The sequence below is a fragment of the Nomascus leucogenys genome, chromosome 17 (genome assembly GCF_006542625.1).
Source record: "Nomascus leucogenys isolate Asia chromosome 17, Asia_NLE_v1, whole genome shotgun sequence".
Lineage (NCBI taxonomy): Eukaryota > Metazoa > Chordata > Mammalia > Primates > Hylobatidae > Nomascus > Nomascus leucogenys.
This window is the reverse complement of record NC_044397.1, coordinates 88,062,067-88,079,253: the sequence shown is the minus strand read 5'-3', so window position 1 is coordinate 88,079,253 and position 17,187 is coordinate 88,062,067. Positions and strand designations below refer to the sequence as shown.

General features: G+C 56.3%; 1 protein-coding gene across 2 annotated transcripts in view; it reads right to left on the bottom strand.

The window, feature by feature from the left end:
• Nucleotides 1-8,042: 8,042 nt before the first annotated feature.
• CLPTM1 (CLPTM1 regulator of GABA type A receptor forward trafficking) overlaps nucleotides 8,043-17,187 on the bottom strand; it is a 38,655-nt gene continuing 29,510 nt past the window's right edge. For both annotated transcript variants that reach the window (XM_030795802.1, XM_030795803.1), the window contains exons 6-14: nucleotides 16,044-16,129; nucleotides 14,769-14,889; nucleotides 13,919-14,163; nucleotides 13,168-13,261; nucleotides 10,789-10,979; nucleotides 10,428-10,523; nucleotides 10,008-10,143; nucleotides 8,985-9,152; nucleotides 8,043-8,774 (exon numbers count right to left, since the gene is read on the bottom strand). In XM_030795802.1, the coding sequence (XP_030651662.1) occupies nucleotides 8,488-8,774; nucleotides 8,985-9,152; nucleotides 10,008-10,143; nucleotides 10,428-10,523; nucleotides 10,789-10,979; nucleotides 13,168-13,261; nucleotides 13,919-14,163; nucleotides 14,769-14,889; nucleotides 16,044-16,129 (1,424 nt within the window). In that variant the 3' untranslated portion in view covers nucleotides 8,043-8,487. The remainder of the gene's footprint in view (nucleotides 8,775-8,984; nucleotides 9,153-10,007; nucleotides 10,144-10,427; nucleotides 10,524-10,788; nucleotides 10,980-13,167; nucleotides 13,262-13,918; nucleotides 14,164-14,768; nucleotides 14,890-16,043; nucleotides 16,130-17,187) is intronic.

Genomic DNA, 17,187 nt, shown 5'->3' with positions numbered 1-17,187 from the left:
TCTGTACCCCGCCGTGACGTCACGCCTGGGGAACGGGAAAACCCCCACGCGTCACGTGATCGCGGGGGCGGGGCCGGCCGGGAAAGGGAGGCTGGGCGCTCAGGAGGGGTTGCACAGGCGTCGCTGCCCATTGCTCTGGACGAGACAACTGAGGCCTGCTTAAGGCCATCACGCCTTACCCATTGAGCAAGCCGGGAAACTCAGCCGCTCCCCGCTTTGGTCTCCCAGTGGGACTTGAACCTGCCGTTTCTCAGGCTGGAAGGGGAGCTTCAGGATCGACAGGTTGCCAGGGCTCTACACCTGCCATCCATAATAATATTTCGGAAACCTCCAAGGTCTCTCTACACCTCAGTTTCCTCAACCGTAAATTGAGGATAAAGATTTTTAACGAACGTTTAAAGCTAGCGTGTCAGCTTCAGAATTTATGTTTTGTGCATTGTTGTAACCCCAGCCCCTAGACCAGCTCCTGGAACACCATAGGTGCCCAATAAATGTTTATTGGAGGCCGGGCTTGGTGGTTCATGCCTGTAATCTCAGCACTTTGGGAGGCCGAGGCGGGCATATCACGAGGTCAGGATTTCGAGACCAGCCTGACCAACATGGTGAAATCCCATCTCTACTAGAAATACAAAAATTAGCTGGGCGTGTTGGTGTGCGCCTGTAATGCCAGCTACTCCAGAGGCTGAGGCAGGAGAATCGCTTGAACCTGGGAGGCGGAGGTTGCAGTGAGCCGTGATCGTGCCACTGCACTCCAGCCTGGGCAAAAGAGCAAGACTCCCATCTCCAAAACAAAAAGTTTATTGGATGAATGCATGGATGTTTTATTTATTGGTTTGTTCCTCCCTGCAGCCCCTGAAAGTTACCCATAAATAGCCCAGACCACTTTGAGCTCAAAAGCTCAGTAACGCAGTCTGCGAATGGCAGCAGTGTAGCCTCCGTATACATCCTGAGCTGTGTGCCTAAACCCTGAGCTCATCCCTCGCACCAGCGCCAGAAGCGTATGATAGGATTATTACAGAAGAGACTCAGGCTGAAAGGGGGGCAGCCACTTGGCTAGATCACATTCCTAAGCCTCCCATATCCCTGAGAACGACTAGGTGATCTATTAGGTTCTAACTTGGATGCCAGGCACTCTCAGACCACAGATGTAGGGTTTGTTTTCTTTCCTTTGCTTGTATAAAACTTGGGTGTTCTGGCTAGGCAGGGTGGCTCACACCTGTAACCCCAATACTTTGGGAGGCCGAGGCAGGAGGATTGCTTGAACCTGGGAGGTTGAGGCTGCAGTGAGCTGTGATCATGCTATTGCACTCCAGCCTGTGTGACAGAGTGACACCTTGTCTCAAAAAGAAAAAGAAATAACTCTGTAAGTTGAATGTTCACAACAATTGTGTGAAGTATATGGTGTTATTTATCCCCACACAGCAGATGAGAAAACTGAAACCCGGCGAAATTAATTTCTCCAAGGCCACACAAATTAATATGACACAAATATTTAAAACATAAAATTCTTAGAACAGGGCCTGGCACATGTGGGTGCTATATACAAATGTGGACTTTTTTTTTTTTTGAGGAAGGGTGTCACTCTGTCACCCAGGTTGGAGTGCAGTGGCAGGAACATGGTTCACCACAGCCTCAACCTCCTGGACTAAGGGGGTCCTCTCACCTCAGCCTCCAGAGTAGCTGGGACTACAGGTACACACCACCGCATCTGGCTAATATTTTCTTTTCTTTCTCTCTCTCTTTTTTTTTTTTTTTTTTTTGAGAGATGGAGTCTCGCTCTGTCACCCAGGCTGCAGTGCAGTGCAGTGGTATAATCTCAGCTCACTGCAATCTCTGCCTCCCGGGTTCAAGCAATTCTCCTGCCTCAGCTTCCCAAGTAGCTGGGACTACAGGCATGAGCCACTGTGCCCAGCCTGTTTTCTATTTTTGTAGAGAGAGGATCTGTTGCTCAGGCTGAGCCAGTACACCTGGCCAAAGGGCAACTAACTATTAACATCATCTTATTTAATCCTCATGACCGTCCTATTATTAGACCCACTTTACAGATGGGAAACTGAAGCTCAGAGAAATGAAGTCAGTTGCCTGAGGCCACACAGCTGGTGAGCTGGGACCACAGGTGTGTGCCACCATGCCTGGCCTAATTTTTGTGTTTTTAGCAGAGATGAGGTTTCACTATGTTGCCCAAGCTGGTCTTAAACTCCTGGGCTCAAGCGATCTGCCTACCTCAGCCTCCCAAAGTGCTGAGTCTACGTTTCTTTCTTTCTTTTTTTTTAGTAGAGATGGGGTTTCACCATGTTGGCCAGGCTGGTCTTGAACTCCTGACCACAGGTGATCCGCCTGTCTCGGCCTCCCAAAGTGCTGGGATTACAGTCGCGAGCCACCGTGCCCAGCCCTATTTCTTTTTTTTCTTGAGACAGAGTCTTGCTCTGCCACCCAGGCTGGAGTGCAGTGGCGTGATCTCAGCTCACTGCAAGCTCCTACTCCCGGGTTCACTCCATTCTGCTGCTCAGCCTCCCGAGTAGCTGGGACTACAGGTGCCCGCCACCACGCCTGGCTAATTTTTTGTATTTTTAGTAGAGACGGGGTTTCACCGTGTTAGCCAGGATGGTTTCGATCTCCTGACCTCGTGATCCACCCGCCTCTGCCTCCCAAAGTGCTGGGATTACAGGCGTGAGCCACCACGCCCGGCCTTCTTTCTTTTATTTAAGACATGGGATTTTGCTGTTGCCCAGGCTGATCTTGACCTCCTAGCCTCAAGTGATCCTTCTGCCTGAACCTCCCAAAGCGCTGGGATTACAGGAGTGAGCCACTGTGCCTGGCTCTTCAATTTACAGAGTTATTACACACAGCCTAACAGTGTCAGGCACTGCTCTAAAAGCTAGGGACATAGCAAGGCACATAGCAGACAAAAAGCCCTTGCCAGCAAGGAAATCCAAGTGAGGAGACAGATGGAAAACAGATAAGCAAATATATGTCTGATGGTGATGACAGTATTACAGGATAGAGCAGGATAAAGAGAATGAGTTTGGAGGATAGTTTGGGTCTGAGATCAGGGTCTGAGAGGTGCCATTTGAACAGGGAGTGAAAGAAGGCAAGGGATTCATGTGGATATCTGGGGGAGAGTGTTCAAAGCACAGGGGCTAGCACGTGCAAAGGCCCTGTGGTAGGAACATGCATGGCATGCTTAAGGAATAGCAAGAAGGCTGGTGCAGAGTGACTGACAGGAAAGGGGTAGAGATGACGGCAGAGTGATGGACCAGTAAGGTGACGAGGACACTGAATAATATTAAATGTAATGGATGAAGCCAACCACATGCAGCACTTACACTAGCGCTTGGCTTATGATAAGGATGACAAATAGCAGCTCCAATTGTTATAGGACCAGAAGCTCTCCTGATTCCTCTCTGCCCCTTGCCAATGCCAGGCCTCAGAAATGTTTGTTGAGACTGGGTGCAGTGGCTCATGCCTGTAATCCCAGCACTTTGGGAGGCCAAGGCAGGCAGATCACCTGAGGTCAGGAGTTCAAGACCAGCCTGGCCAACGTGGTGAAACCCCGTCTCTACTAAAGTACAAAACTAGCCGGGCATGGTGGCATGTGCCTGTAATCCCAGCTACTAGGGAGGCTGAGGCAGGACAATCGCTTGAATCCAGGAAGTGGAGGCTGCAGTGAGCCGAGATCATGCCACTGTACTCCAGCCTGGGTGACAGAGTGAGACTGTCTCAAAAAAAAAAAAAAAAGTTTGCTGAGTGACTAAAAGGACATGTCAGGGCCGGGCACGGTGGCTCACGTCTGTAATCCCAGCACTTTGGGAGGCTGAGGCAGGCACATCACCTGAGGTCCGGAGTTCAAGACCAGCCTGGCCAACATGGTGAAACCCCATGTCTACTAAAAATACAAAAATTAGCTGGTGTGGTGGTGGGCACCTATAATCCCAGCTACTCAGGAGGGTGAGGCAGGAGACTCACTTGAACCCGGGAGGCAGAAGTTGCAGTGAACTGAGATCGTGCCACTGCACTCACTCCAGCCTGGGTGACAGTGACTCCATCTCAAAAAAAAAAAAAGAAGTAAATAAAAAGGGGGCCAGGCACGGTGGCTCACGTCTGTAATCCCAGCACTTTGTGAGGCTGAGGCGGGTGGATCACAAGGTCAGGAGTTTGAGACCAGCCTGACCAACATGGTAAAACACCATCTCTACTAAAAATACAAAAATTACCCGGACGTGGTGGCGCACTCCTGTAATCTCAGCTACTCAGGAGGCTGAGGTAGAAGAATTGCTTGAACCTGGGAGGCAGAGCTTACAGTGAGCCGAGATTGCGCCACTGCACTCCAGTTTGGGTGACAGAGCAAGCCTTTGTCTCAATCAATCATCAATCAATAAAAAGGATAGCCAGGCGCCGTGGCTCATGCCTGTAATCCCAGCACTGTGGGAGGCCGAGGCAGGCAGATCACCTGAAGTCAGGAGTTCGAGACCAGCCTGACCAATATGGTGAAACGTGAAACCCCGTCTCTACTAAAAATATAAAAGTTAGCCGGGCTTGGTAGTGGGTGCCTGTGGTCCCAGCTACTCAGGAGGCTGAGACAGAAGAATTGCTTGAACTCGAGAGGTGAAGGTTGCAGTGAGCCAAGATCGTGCCACTGCACTCCAGCCTGAGCAATAGAGTGAGACTCCATCTCAAAAAAAAAAAAAAAGTAAATAAATAAAAATTAAAATTAAAATTAAAAAGGACATGTCAGATATCCTCAGCGCTCAGGATTTCTGCTGGGCTGTGAGCCCCATGAGGGCAGATCTGGGTCTGTCTTGGTCCTGGCTATATACACAAAACACCCCAGCACTCGGCACTACCCTGGGGCAGGGTTCAGCTGTTACATTTGTTGACTGCTTGTCACAGTCTCCAGTGTCTGAATATGAGCCCCACCGAGGTCCACACTTCTGAATGTGTCCACGTGTCTGGCAAAGTGAATGTTGGGGTTGTTCAGCATGCACTCATTAAATATGCCTGGCGTGGCTTCTCTGTGTTTGGCCCTATGCTGGGGACACAGCAGTGATCAAGACAGGTCTGGCTATGTCCTTGCGGGGCTCCATCCACTGGCAGAGACCAACCTGTCCCCAGTGATGATTCACAGTGGGCAGGGCTGCCATGAGAGACCCCAGAGAACCTGGCAGTCGGGGAGGGCTTCCTACAGGAGTGAGCATTGGAACCACAACCTGGAGGACACATGGGTAAAAGGCAAAGAAGGGATGAGCCAGCTGTGATGGCTCACGCCTGTAATCCCAGCACTTTGGGAGGCCCAGATGGGACGACTGCTTGAGGCCAGGAGTTTGAAACCAGCTTTGGCAACATTGAGAGACCCCATCTCTACAAAAAATTTAAAAATTATGCAGGCAGCCAGGCACGGTGGCTCACACTTATAATCCCAGCACTTTGGGAGGCCGAGGAAGGTGGATCACGAGGTCAGGAGTTCGAGACCAGACTGGCTAAGATGGTGAAACCCTGTCTCTACTAAAAATACAAAAATTAGCCGGGCGTGGTGGCGGGTGCCTGTAGTCCCAGCTACTCAGGAGGCTGAGGCAGGAGAATCGCCTGAACCCGGGAGGTGGAGGTTGCAGTGAGCCAAGATCGTGCCACTGCACTCCAGCCTGGGCAACAAGAGCGAAACTCCATCTCAAAAAATAATAATACATAAAAATACAAAATAAATAAATACATAAATAAAAAATGACGCAGGCGTAGTGGCACTTGCCTGTGGTCCTAGGTAGTTGGGAGGCTGAGGCAGGAGGATCGCTTGAGCCAGCAGGTCAAGGCTGCAGAGCTGTGATTGTGCCACTGCACTCCAGCCTAGGGTACAAGGCAAGACTTTGTATCAAAGAAAAAAAAAAGTGGACAGGGGTTGTGTGCCTGGGGGCAGGATCCAGGTAGGGGGAAGACCAGGCTGGATGCAGGGGTTAATAAATGTCCTCATCACCAAGGTCTCAGTCCCCAGTAAGGAGCCTGGGCTTTCTCCTGAGGTCACTGTGCAGCCACAGTAGGTTCTGAGCAAGGGCTGGACAGGGTCAGGTTTGTGCTTTAGTAGAATAAACTATGAAGTTTCCTCTAGCTGGAACGGGTGTGGTGGCTCATGTCTGTAATCCCAGCACTTTGGGAGGCTGAGGTGGGCGGACAGCTTGAGGTCGAGACCAGCCTGGCCAACATGGCGAAACCCTGTCTCTACTAAAAATACAAAAAAATTAGCCAAGCGTAGTGGTGCATGCCTGTAATCCTAGCTACTCAGGAGGCTGAGACAGGAGAATCACTTGAACCCAGGAGGCAGAGGTTGCAGTGAGCTGAGATCCTACCACTACACTACAGCTTAGGCAACAGAGCGAGACTCTGTCTCAAAGAAAAAAAAAGTTTCCTCTAACTGCTGGCTTGAGTGTGAATGGGATGTGGGGAAGGCAGGACCGGGACAGGGGACCAGACAGAACACTGAGCAAGAACACCACAGGGTAAGGAGGGGCATGGAGCAGGTGGAGCAGGTGGTCCCAGTGAAGAGGTGAGGCCCCAGGGAGTTGTGGGGGTAGCTGATGGGCCTTGTCAAAGGCTTGGGCGTGGAACTGTGAGAGGAGGAAGAGCCAGGGGTGACGAGGCCAGGGAGTCCAGGTGGCTGGAGAGCCCACCAGTCTCGAGGGTCTGCCGAGCCCTGTACCTCCGGGGTTCCTAGGAGCCCATCAGTCAGGCCATGATGCAGAGCCTGGGGTTCCTCCAAGGGTACCGGGGATCCATGGAATGGTATAGAGTTGGGGGGCGGGTAATGGAGACCCATGGCTGCCCTGAGGGATGGGAGACTGCCGTGGCCTGTGGACCTGTGGTGTGGGGCTCCGAGGGCGCCATCATCTCCCTGGGGCCTCATGGATCCCCTGACTGGCTCTGCAATATGGGGTGGCAGCTGGAGCCTGAAGGAACCTGGTGTGGTCCTCAGCATTGAGCCCCCTATCCCAGAAGTGTTGCTGAGACCACCCCCCAAAACAGTAAACCTGGGAATGTAGGGTCCCCACCCCTCAGAACACAGAGGCCTCGCTCAGCTCACCTATCCAGTGGGCGAAGGGTCCCAGCACCAGGGGCTGGGATGGGAAGTCCAACTCATGCCACCTCTGGAGGGCATGGCTGGTCGTCGGCACAGGCAGCCCCAGGGATGTGATATGACACCCCAACACTCACGGAGTGCTACAGCCAGACAGCCAGGTGCCACTCAGGCCGGCTGAGCCTTCACCCCCATGCTCCTCCAAATTGGGAGTGAGTGGGTGTCAGCACAAAAAGCCAAGGGCACACATTGTCTGCCCCAACTGCTGTGCTGAGGCCTCACGGTGGCAGGTGCTCATGGCGACCCGGCTGAAAGCTGTACTCGGCCCTGCCTGGTGGTGTCAGGTTAAGAGACATTCAGCGGGCACGTGGGAGGTTCCAGCCTGCGCCCAGCAGGGGCAGCTGGCAGGAAAGGGTACAGGGCAGCAAGCTCCCTGCAAGCAGCTTCCCCAGGAATCTGAAATGAGGCCAATTAATGAAATCTCAGAGGGCTGGTGGGAGGGCGAGAAGTGAGGAAGAGGCCTGGCCTGGCAGGTATGGTTTTTTTTGAGATGGAATCTTGCTCTGTCGCCCAGGCTGCAGTGCAGTGTGTGATCTGGGCTCACTGCAACCTCCGCCTCCCGAGTTCAAATGATTCTTCTGCCTCAGCCTCTTGAGTATCTGTGATTACAGGTGCCTGCCACCATTCCCGATTAATTTTTGTATTTTTAGTAGAGACAGGGTTTCACTATGTTGGCCAGGCTGGTCCTAAACTCCTGATCTCAAGTGATCCATCCACTTCGGCCTCCCAAACTGTTGGGATTATAGGTGTGAGCCACCGCACCCAGCCAGGTATGGCTCTTGACACAAGGTCACAATCCCCACCTTTACACGTCCCGTACCCTGCAGGTCATTCTCCTGGACTCAGGAGAGCCACCTCATCCCTGCTTGAAGCTGTTCTCCAAGGCAACAGAGGAAGGAAGGCATGAGGAGGAGGGGCAGTGCTGAGTTTAAGTTAAACACCCATATGAATTTATTAAATCCAGACTGTGTTAAAGGGCGGCGGTCTAGGATGGGGAGTGTGGTAGGGGGACGAGGGACAAGATGATGAATGGCCGTGGCCATCCCGTAGGGGGGCCCGGCCCCGCCCCCGCCCAACCCACCCCCTCGGCAACGCCACGTCGGCTTCACCATGATTCCCAGTGGTGTTGGGCTGGCAGGGCGAGATGGCTGGAAACACAGAGGGACAGAGGGACAGACGGCGCCTCCACAAACAAGCCCTGGCCTGCCCCGGCCCCTACGTCACACGCTGAGCCCTGGCCTGAGGCGGGCCTCCCGCCGCCCCGGCCTGATCTGTCCAGGGAAAGGGCGACAGGGAGGGGAGGCGAGAGGGCCGGGGCACAGGGGTAGTGGTCGCCAGGAGCCGGAGCAGGCGAGGACCAGTCACGACTAATCCTTTTTCTTGTCCTCTGCTGGCTTTGGAGGGGCTTCCTGGGGCTCGCTGGCAGAGCTGGCCCCCTGGGTGGGCTTGGTGGGCAGGGACGTGGAGGCCTCCTCCCTGGTGGCGGTGGTCGTGGTGGGTGCAGGTGTGGGCGTGAGGGCCCCTGCTGTTGTGGGAACCTCGGCCACGGGGGCGGCAGCTGTGGGGTCTTCTCCACTCATGCCAAACTCGTTGACTCGGGTGGGGTCGACGCGGTAGATCCACCGTTGGTAGAGGTAGATGAAGAAAACCACATCTGGAGAGGGGTGGGAGGCAGTGTGAGGTCGGGCTGGCCCGTCCACAGCCAGGTGGGCCTGGGTGATGAGGGCGTGATGCAAGGGCGGGGCCGAGCCCCCTCAGACTGAGCACCCCATCTGGGGCCGTGGCAACCCCTCAGACCTGGGCCCTAAAGACTGCCTCGGGGCACTGTTCCGGTGGGAGCCCCCACCTGCCCACCGGGCCTCACCGTCCCGCAGGCAGCCGATCCGGTACATAACGGGCATCTTGATGACAAAGGCGAACAGGTCATCGATGAATGTGTTGAGGGCCTTGTAGGTGAGCATGCGCCAGGGAAGGTGGGCCACGGACTTGAGCTTGTAGTTGATGAAGAGCTGGGGTGTCATGGTGATGAAGCCTGCAGTGAGAGCACCAATGAGCGGAGGGATGGCCTCTCCCACCTCTCCCCTGCGCACTCTGCACTGGCCATACCAGCCCCCTCACCACTTCCTACACCTGGGCACACTCTACCACTTCCTACACCTGGGCACATTCTACCAGCGGCCTCTGCACTGGTGGGGACTTCTGTCACACCCGCACAGCTCCCTCCCTGGATATCTGAGGCCTCGGTTTAAATGTCCTGTCCTCAGAGGGGCTCCCCGACTCCTATTAATGTGCATCCCCTCACCACTCTGCCCTTCACAGTACCCATTATTGGCTGTATTCACCTGGTCTTTTGTTTTTTGAGACAGGGTCTCACTCTGTCACCCAGGCTGGAGTGCAGTGGCGTAATCATGGCTCACTGCAGCTTCAACCTCCTGGACTCAAGGGATCCTCCCACCTCAGCCTCCCAGGTAGCTGGGACTACAGGCACGCACTACCACTCCCCAGTAATTTCTGTGTTTTTTGCAGAGATCGGGTCTTGCCACCTTGCCCAGGCTGGTCACGAATTCCTGGGCTCAAGTGATCCTCCTGCCTCACCTCCCAAAGCATTGGGATAACAGGTGTGAGCCACTGCACCTGGCCCTACTTGTTTACTTGTTCCCAAGACACAAAGATCCCCTGAGAATGAGGACTGAAGCGTACTGTTCATGTCCTCCCTAAAGTCCTCTCTGACCCCAGATGGGGCCGTGTGTGCCCTCGGGCCTCCCTATATCCCAGCTCTGCCCACCCTAGGTTGTCCCTGTCTGGGGACGGGTCTGTCTCCTGCACTGGGCTGTGAGCCCTGCCCAGCATGGGGCCTGCTCTCTCCTGGGGTGGCTGGGCTGCTCACCGAAGGTCAGCAGGAAGCCGTAGAGCATGCTGAGCACCCAGGAGTACCAGCCCTTGTGCTCCAGGTACAGAAGACTGTAGACGGCATAGCAGCCCAGGAGCGGGAAGAGGATCCAGGACAGGTACCGGAATGCCATCTGTGGGGCCAAAGGGTGGGGCTGTCAGCCAGCTCCTCGGCCCTGCCTGGCAGCCCTGCTCCCCGCCCTCACCCACCACACCTGGTCTGGCAGGCCGGGCAGGGGGAATTTCCAGGTAGCCCTGGGGACTCTGGACTCGACCAGGAAGCAGTTATGGCAGGTGGGGGACACAGAGGATGTGGCACAGGCTGTAAAGCATGGGTCCAGCAGACAGATGGCCGGCCCCGGGTGCCTCAGGGGTACGTGGGTACCACCCCCAGGGGCCCACTGTGCAGGACACTCACATCATCATACACTTTGGTCGAGGACTCGATATACGTGGACTTGTCCTTGAAGGATAGGCGGGGGAAGATTCCTGCCACCCTGTGCTCCCGGTCCAGCTGTGGATGAGGTAGTCGCCATGGTCAGTTGCCACGCTGGCTCCCACCCCACAAGCCAGAACCAGCCCCTGCCCTTCCCCACCGTTCCCAGTTCCCCTGCCCCACGTGCGACCCAAAAAAATCCCCTGGTGAGAAAATCCCCTCAGTCCTGGGAGTGAGGCACTTGCTGGGAATCCCCCGGGGGCCAGCTCCAGGGTCCAGCTGGGCCACACTACCCCCTCCCAACCCCTGCAGCTCCCGAGACAGCATGGCGCCCCAGCCTTACCCGGACGTCCATGACCTTGGTGATCTTCCAGAGGTCGATGAGGACCCCAATGAAGACGCTGACCTGGACCACGAAGTTGGTCTCGTTGTCCAGGATGTAGAGGAGGACCACGAATGACTGGAAAACGCCGAAGAAGACGGAGCGCACGGACAGGCCCTCCAGGGACTGCCGGCTGTTCCAGAACTGGATATCTGTGCGCAGGGGGTAGGGGGGAACCAGGAGGCTGAAGAGGTGCTGAGATCCTACTGCAGCTCCCTCAGGCCCCCTTGGCCTGCATCCTCCTCACACCCTGGGGTGGGGCTGGGTCCTCAGGAGGGGTGCTGAACGAGACCCCTCTCTCCCAGGAAGGCTCTCTCATTCATTGGGTGGCCCCCAGAGCACCAGACAGGCAGCACCCCTGGAGCCCTCCCATAGGACGTCAGCACCCAGCACCCCAAGGTGCAGTCCCTTGACTGATGGTGACAGTGACTGTTGCCATGGATGGGGCTCACCACGTGCCAGGTGCTAAGGGCTAGTCAGGGAAGCTGCTTCCCTGAGGCCAAACAGCCTGGCATGGCAGAATCTGAAGGGATGCTGGGTCTGTGCCACACCGTGGTGCCAGCCCGCCCTCCCTGGGAAGGAAGATCTGTGGCATGCACTTCAAGACCACCTCCTCCAGGCCCCGACCCTGACACCGGGAAGGAACTGGCTCACAGACATGCTCAGGAAACTGACAAGGGCCCTGGGCTCCAGTCTGGAGCTCCTTCCAGCGCTCCGCCTAGATGCTGCCAAGGACCCATGTCAGCGTGCTCCGCTCTGAGCCCTGGTCTCACCATGGACACCTCTCTCTTGACCCTGCCCGGCTGAGCGTCTAACCGCAGCCTCGGAGGCTGAGCCACCACGTCTGTAGCACAGTGGTGGAGCCAGGTCTGCAGTCTTGCAGGGTCAGGGCCAGCTCTGCACTCAGGGAATAAAGGCTGTGAATTCTGGTCCATCTGCACCCTACCCCATCCCAGAGCTCTGGCACACTCCATAGGCTCACCCCACCCACCCCTGCCCATCAGACTGACCCCCGTCCCAACTGAGAAGAATGGGTCTGGAGACAAGGTTCTGGTGGGTTCTGGTGGGAGCAGCTGGGCCCAAGCCCCTCCTTAGATCAGGGAGGCCACAGAGCACGGGTGCCAAGTAAGGCCTGCGCCCCCTGCTGCATGACACTGGGGAGGAACAGCCTTCTTGTGCCTCATTTCTCACTGGACCCCAGCCAAGCCAGCTCCCGGGCAGAAGGGTCCCGTCTCCCAGCGACAGCTGGTAGATGGCTGGCTGGGGTCGGCACCAGCTCCTGTGCCCGTATGACACTGCATTCTTCCAGATGGTAGTTCTCAATAATGGCAAGAGCGTCCTTTTCTTTTGGAACAGGGTCTCACTCTGTTGCCTAGGCTGGAGTTCAGTGGTGAGATCATGGCTCATGGCAGCCTTGACCTTTCAGGCCCAAGCCTCCCGAGTAGCTGAGACCACAGGCACGCGCTGCCATGCCCAGCTAATTCTTAAAAAAAATTGTGTAGAAACGAATCTCGCTTTGTTGCCCAGGCTGGTCTCAAACTCCTGGGCTCAGGCGATCCTCCCACCTTGGCCTCCCAAAGTGCTGGGATTACAGGCGAGAGCCACCGCCAGGCCGGCAATAGTGTCTTAATACCAGGAATACTACTACTCATTCCTCCTGCCGCCTGCGGGAGCTACAGGGCAGCAGGCCACTCCTTCAGACTGGGGTGCTCTGGGCAAGGAAGAAGTGGCCTGCAGGGCCTAGAAGATGAGAGTTGGGGCTGGAACCATCTGCCCCTTAGGAACTGTGTGACTGGGCAAGTGACATCCCTGAGCCTCTGGCTCCCATAGGGCTCAAGGAGCTACCTGGGGAGGGTACCCAGGACAGTGCCTGGCATGTGGCTGCTTCTCCTCAAACGCTGACCATCAGTATGGTCAGCCTTAGAACCTAGGGACCTTTGGGGGACAGTGCTCCTCCTTCCCACTCGGGCAGGCCCCGTCCACTCAGCCCTAAGCGGCCTCCTGCAGCAGGCAGCCTGCCGGGCAGGGTGGCGGGAGCAGCTCCGGGGCTTCCCTGCTCTTGGCTCTGGAGTTCCCCAGCCCTGCTTCCTGGCAGTATTGGCCTGGCCTCTGCCCCACCAGCAGGCCAGCCCCTCCCTCAGCTTCACACCCGGTGGGTGGGAATTTCTGGGTTGGGAGTTTTGGGGCCACTGCCCCTCCCCAGCTCACTAGGCCTCCGGAGAGTGGGGCTGAGAGACCCCAGGCAGGGGGAGGACGTGGGGAGGGAGGGGAGGAGGAAGGGGGCAGGTCCTGTCCCCCACCCTGCACAGCCTCTCACTAGCCCTGGGGTCCCGTTCCTACCATTCTTGAAGGCCAGGAACTCGAAGACACTGTGAACGATAGACACGATGATGGTGAGCGCCAGCAGGTAGGGGTTGGTCTCCAGCAGGGCCACCTGCAGGGGACACTTGTGAGCACAGCTTGTCCCCACCCAGGGGCACCTTCACTAGCTTTTGTCCCGAGAGCTGCCCCTGGGGCTGCCTGTAGAGGGAGGTTGAAGGTGGGCCAGCCGGGAGGAGACTGGGTCAGAGATGGGCAGATGGGGACAGAGAGGAGGGTGACTCACAAAGACAGAAGAAAGGGGGAGACGGCACTAGGGGAAGAGGCAGAGGCCAAGGGAGTGCTGCGGGGAGTGGGTGAAGGGACACTGGGAGCCAGGAGCAGAGACCCAACAGTGACGTCAGCCCAGGAGGCAAAGCCAAGCCTCATGCCACAGACACAGGCTGACATTTCAGGACCCACTGAGATGGCAGAGACACGGAGTTGGAGCCCAGGGCCAGGGACACAAGGTCTGGGACAGGAGGAGGAAGGGACGGGTCCGAACCCAAAGGGTCCAACAGAACAGCCTGGGGAGAGGACCCCCAGTCATCTAGGGCTGGAGGGCCGGGTGCCCACTTCCTTTCACTGTGGAGAAGGGACCTGGGAGGTTGTGAAACTGTGGGCAGAGGAGCACCAGGCGGGATGTCCCACAGCCCAGGCCTGGTGCACTTCCTCTTGGCCTCTTGTGCCCAGGAAGGCACCGGGAAGTCCCGCCCACCCCAGCCACACTCACCTTCACCGAGTCCTGCTCCTCATCTGACTGCTCGTACAACTCATCGCCCAGGAAGTTCCAGGGCGACTTGGTGCTCTGGGCAGCATAGAGCTGCCAGCGCCAAAGTGAGAGCGGGCAGAAGGAGACACGGAGCGGCAGGCTGGCCAGGCTCTCGTTGATGGGGTAGTAGTCCTTCTGCAGGTTCCAGTAGTCATTGAAGTAGATGATGGGGTAGTAGTCACCGCTCACGGCGTCGAACTTCACATCTGCAGCACGTGGGGCAGGGGCACCGTTTGGCCCGGGCAGGAGGCCAGGGTACCCACAGGCTTCAGATGTCTGGAGGGACCCAACAGGGCCCCTCTACAGAGACTGGAGGACAGGGGACATTTCTAGGCCACACCATGAAGAGCTAAAGGGTGCCTTGACCTCAGCAGAGGGGACCAGGGGCAAAGGGCAGGCAGGTCCCCACTGAAGGGGGTAGCTGTGGCTCAGCTCCAGCCCACGGCTGCCCCATGGGTGACCATGTAACCCAGTTTTATAAAATAAGCCAGAAATTGTGGCTTTTAAGTGATACTGCCTCAATTTCAAAAGTTGGCAAGTGATAGACATTTTTTGAAAACAGTTTGTGGGCTGGATGGGACCTGACTGCGGACCGATGCTGGCGTGTGGAAGTCAGTCCTGGGGTCCCCAGGGGTGGGGGTGTGGGAGAAGGAGAGGACATGGGAAGGGGATAGGACAGGGTGGGGAGCTTGGGAGGGTGGAGCCCTGGAAAGCTCTCTCAGGGGGACGGGGCCAGGAGAAGACAAGGAGATGGGCCCCGAGCACCTTCTCAGAGGCCTCTGCAAGCAGCTGGCATGGCTGGGGAGCTTACATTGATCCAGGGGAGGGGGCACACTGCCCTTCACCCACGGCGTGTGGTCATCCACGATGTTGATGGTGATGTTGGGGTGCCAATGGGAGATCACCTCCACGGGCCCATAGTCCTCAGCCCTCTGAGGCAACATGGGGGGAAGGACCTCAGAGGCAGGTGGAGGTGCTCAGGGACTATCAGTCTCTGCACACTTCCTCCCAAGGGTTCCCATGAAAATCTTAATCTTTGCTTTCTTTTTTTTTGAGATGGGGTCTCACTATGTTGCTCAAGCTGGTCTCGAATTCCTGGGCTCAAGCACGATCCTCCCACCTCGGCCTCCCAAAGTGCTGGGATTAGAGGCGTGAGCCACCATGGACAGTCTCTCTTCTTTCTTTCTTTTTTCCCTTTTTTGGAAGAGATGGGGTCTCACTATGCTGCCTGGGCTGATCTTGAACTTCTGGGCTCAAGTGATCCTTCTGCTTCAGCCTCCCAAAGTGCTGGGATTACAGGCATGAGCCATCTCCCCTGACAACCTTGGCAGCAGAGTATCAGCCACCACAGCAACTGCTGGCAGAGGGCTCTCCTCCCCAGGCTTGGAGATTCCGCCATCCAGGCCCCTTCCGGCCATCGACAGGATCCTCCCACCCCACATGTAGAAAACCGAGGTAGAGGTAGAGGCAGGGCTGGCATCCTAGGCCAGGCTGTGAAGCCCAGCCTCATGACAGCAGGCTCCACACACTCTTGCACCGTGGCCTCACCTCCATGAGCAGCGACCACCCCTCCCACACAGGACCACCCGTGGAGAGAGGAAGTCTCTTAGTGCCCACTGCAAGTTAACCACAGATTAACTGCCCAGCTCCCCAGCCCACCAGGAGTGACAGCAACTATTAATCCTGCAGTTCCTACTAAAGCCATATTCTCGTATGCGTGCTTGGTGCCAGGCTGAGCTTGGGCTCTGGGGCCTGGCTGTGTGGGTGAGAGTCCCTGGCCTGCCACTTCCTGGCTGTGAGACTGAGCAAGTGTCCTCATGTGAGAATGAGACTGTGATGCAGACCCCTCCCAGGCTGGCGAGAGGCTTGGGTAACCTTGTCTGGGATCCTCCTCATTCCCTGAGAGACAGCTGCCTCCTGACCCCATTTCCCAGAGGAGGAGCCCAGTGCTCAGGGTGGGGAGGTGGCGTGACCAAGCCAGCACGGTGGTTCAGTGGTGGTGACAGATGACAGCCCCAATGGTCTAGTATGAGCTGTGAATGGCCTGGCTTGGTCCCTATAGGCCCTGACAACCCTGCCCGTTTACCTTGATCATTTCTGGGTCCGCTTCTGTCTCTCCTGTCAGCAGGTTCTTGGTTTTCTGAAATCGTCTGCGCTTGTATTTGTTGATCACTGTGGTTGGGAGATGGGAAAGGAGGGGACGTGAGACCTGCCAGCACCTGCAGCCTCCAGAGCCCAGACCCCTGCCCACCAGCAACGAACGGCTCACGGTCTCCTGGCATCCACCTTGCACTCACCTGCTGAGATCAGCGTGACCTGGAACGCCAGAACTGCCTCCCCAAATCTCAACCAATCCCAGTTCCTCATGATCATGGGGATGCCACCATCACCAAATGCCCCAGGCAGAAACCCCAGCTCAGTAGGGCACTGTAATCCCAGCACTTTGGGAGGCTGGGGCGGGCAGATCCCCTGAGGTCAGGAGTCAGAGACCAGCCTGGCCAACATGTTGAAACCCCCGTCTCTAATAAAAATACAAAAATCAGCCGGATGTGGTGGCGGGTGCCTGTAATCCCAGCTACTTGGGAGGCTGAGGCAGGAGAATTGCTTGAACTAGAGAGGTGGAGATTACAGGAAGCTGAGATCGTGCTGTTGTACTCCAGCCTGGGCAACAAGAGCAAAACTCCGTTTCAAAAAGAAAAAAGAAGAAAACAAATAAATAAATAAAAATAAGTGACTGATCATGGCATCCCGCAGCTTTGGAACCCCAGACACTCACCATAGCCCCGGTGACCTCTCAACCCTCACCACCTTCCACTTCTCAAACATGCCAACCCGGGGCCTTCGGGCGTGCTACCCCGTGTCCCAGGAACCATGCTCCGACACAATCTTCGTGGCCTGGCTCCTCCGTGGCATTCAAGTCCCTGGCAGAACGTCCTTCTTCCACAGGGCTTCCCTGGCCACCCCACTGAATGAGCCTATGCAGTCATTCTCCTGACAGCTTGTTTCCTTCACAACATTTCACCACTATCCAAAACCACTTAGCCGGTGGTTTACCTGCCTGCTGTCTGTCCCTGCAACCAGTCTGCAAGCCCTGTGCGGAAATGCGGGTAGGGGCAGGGCCTGTTTGAACACACGTGGGGTGCCTGCACAGGCTCGGTGATGACCAGTTGAATACATGACTATAAAGAGGAGGGAGACAGTTCCAAAAAAGGCGTGAGGCCACCAACATG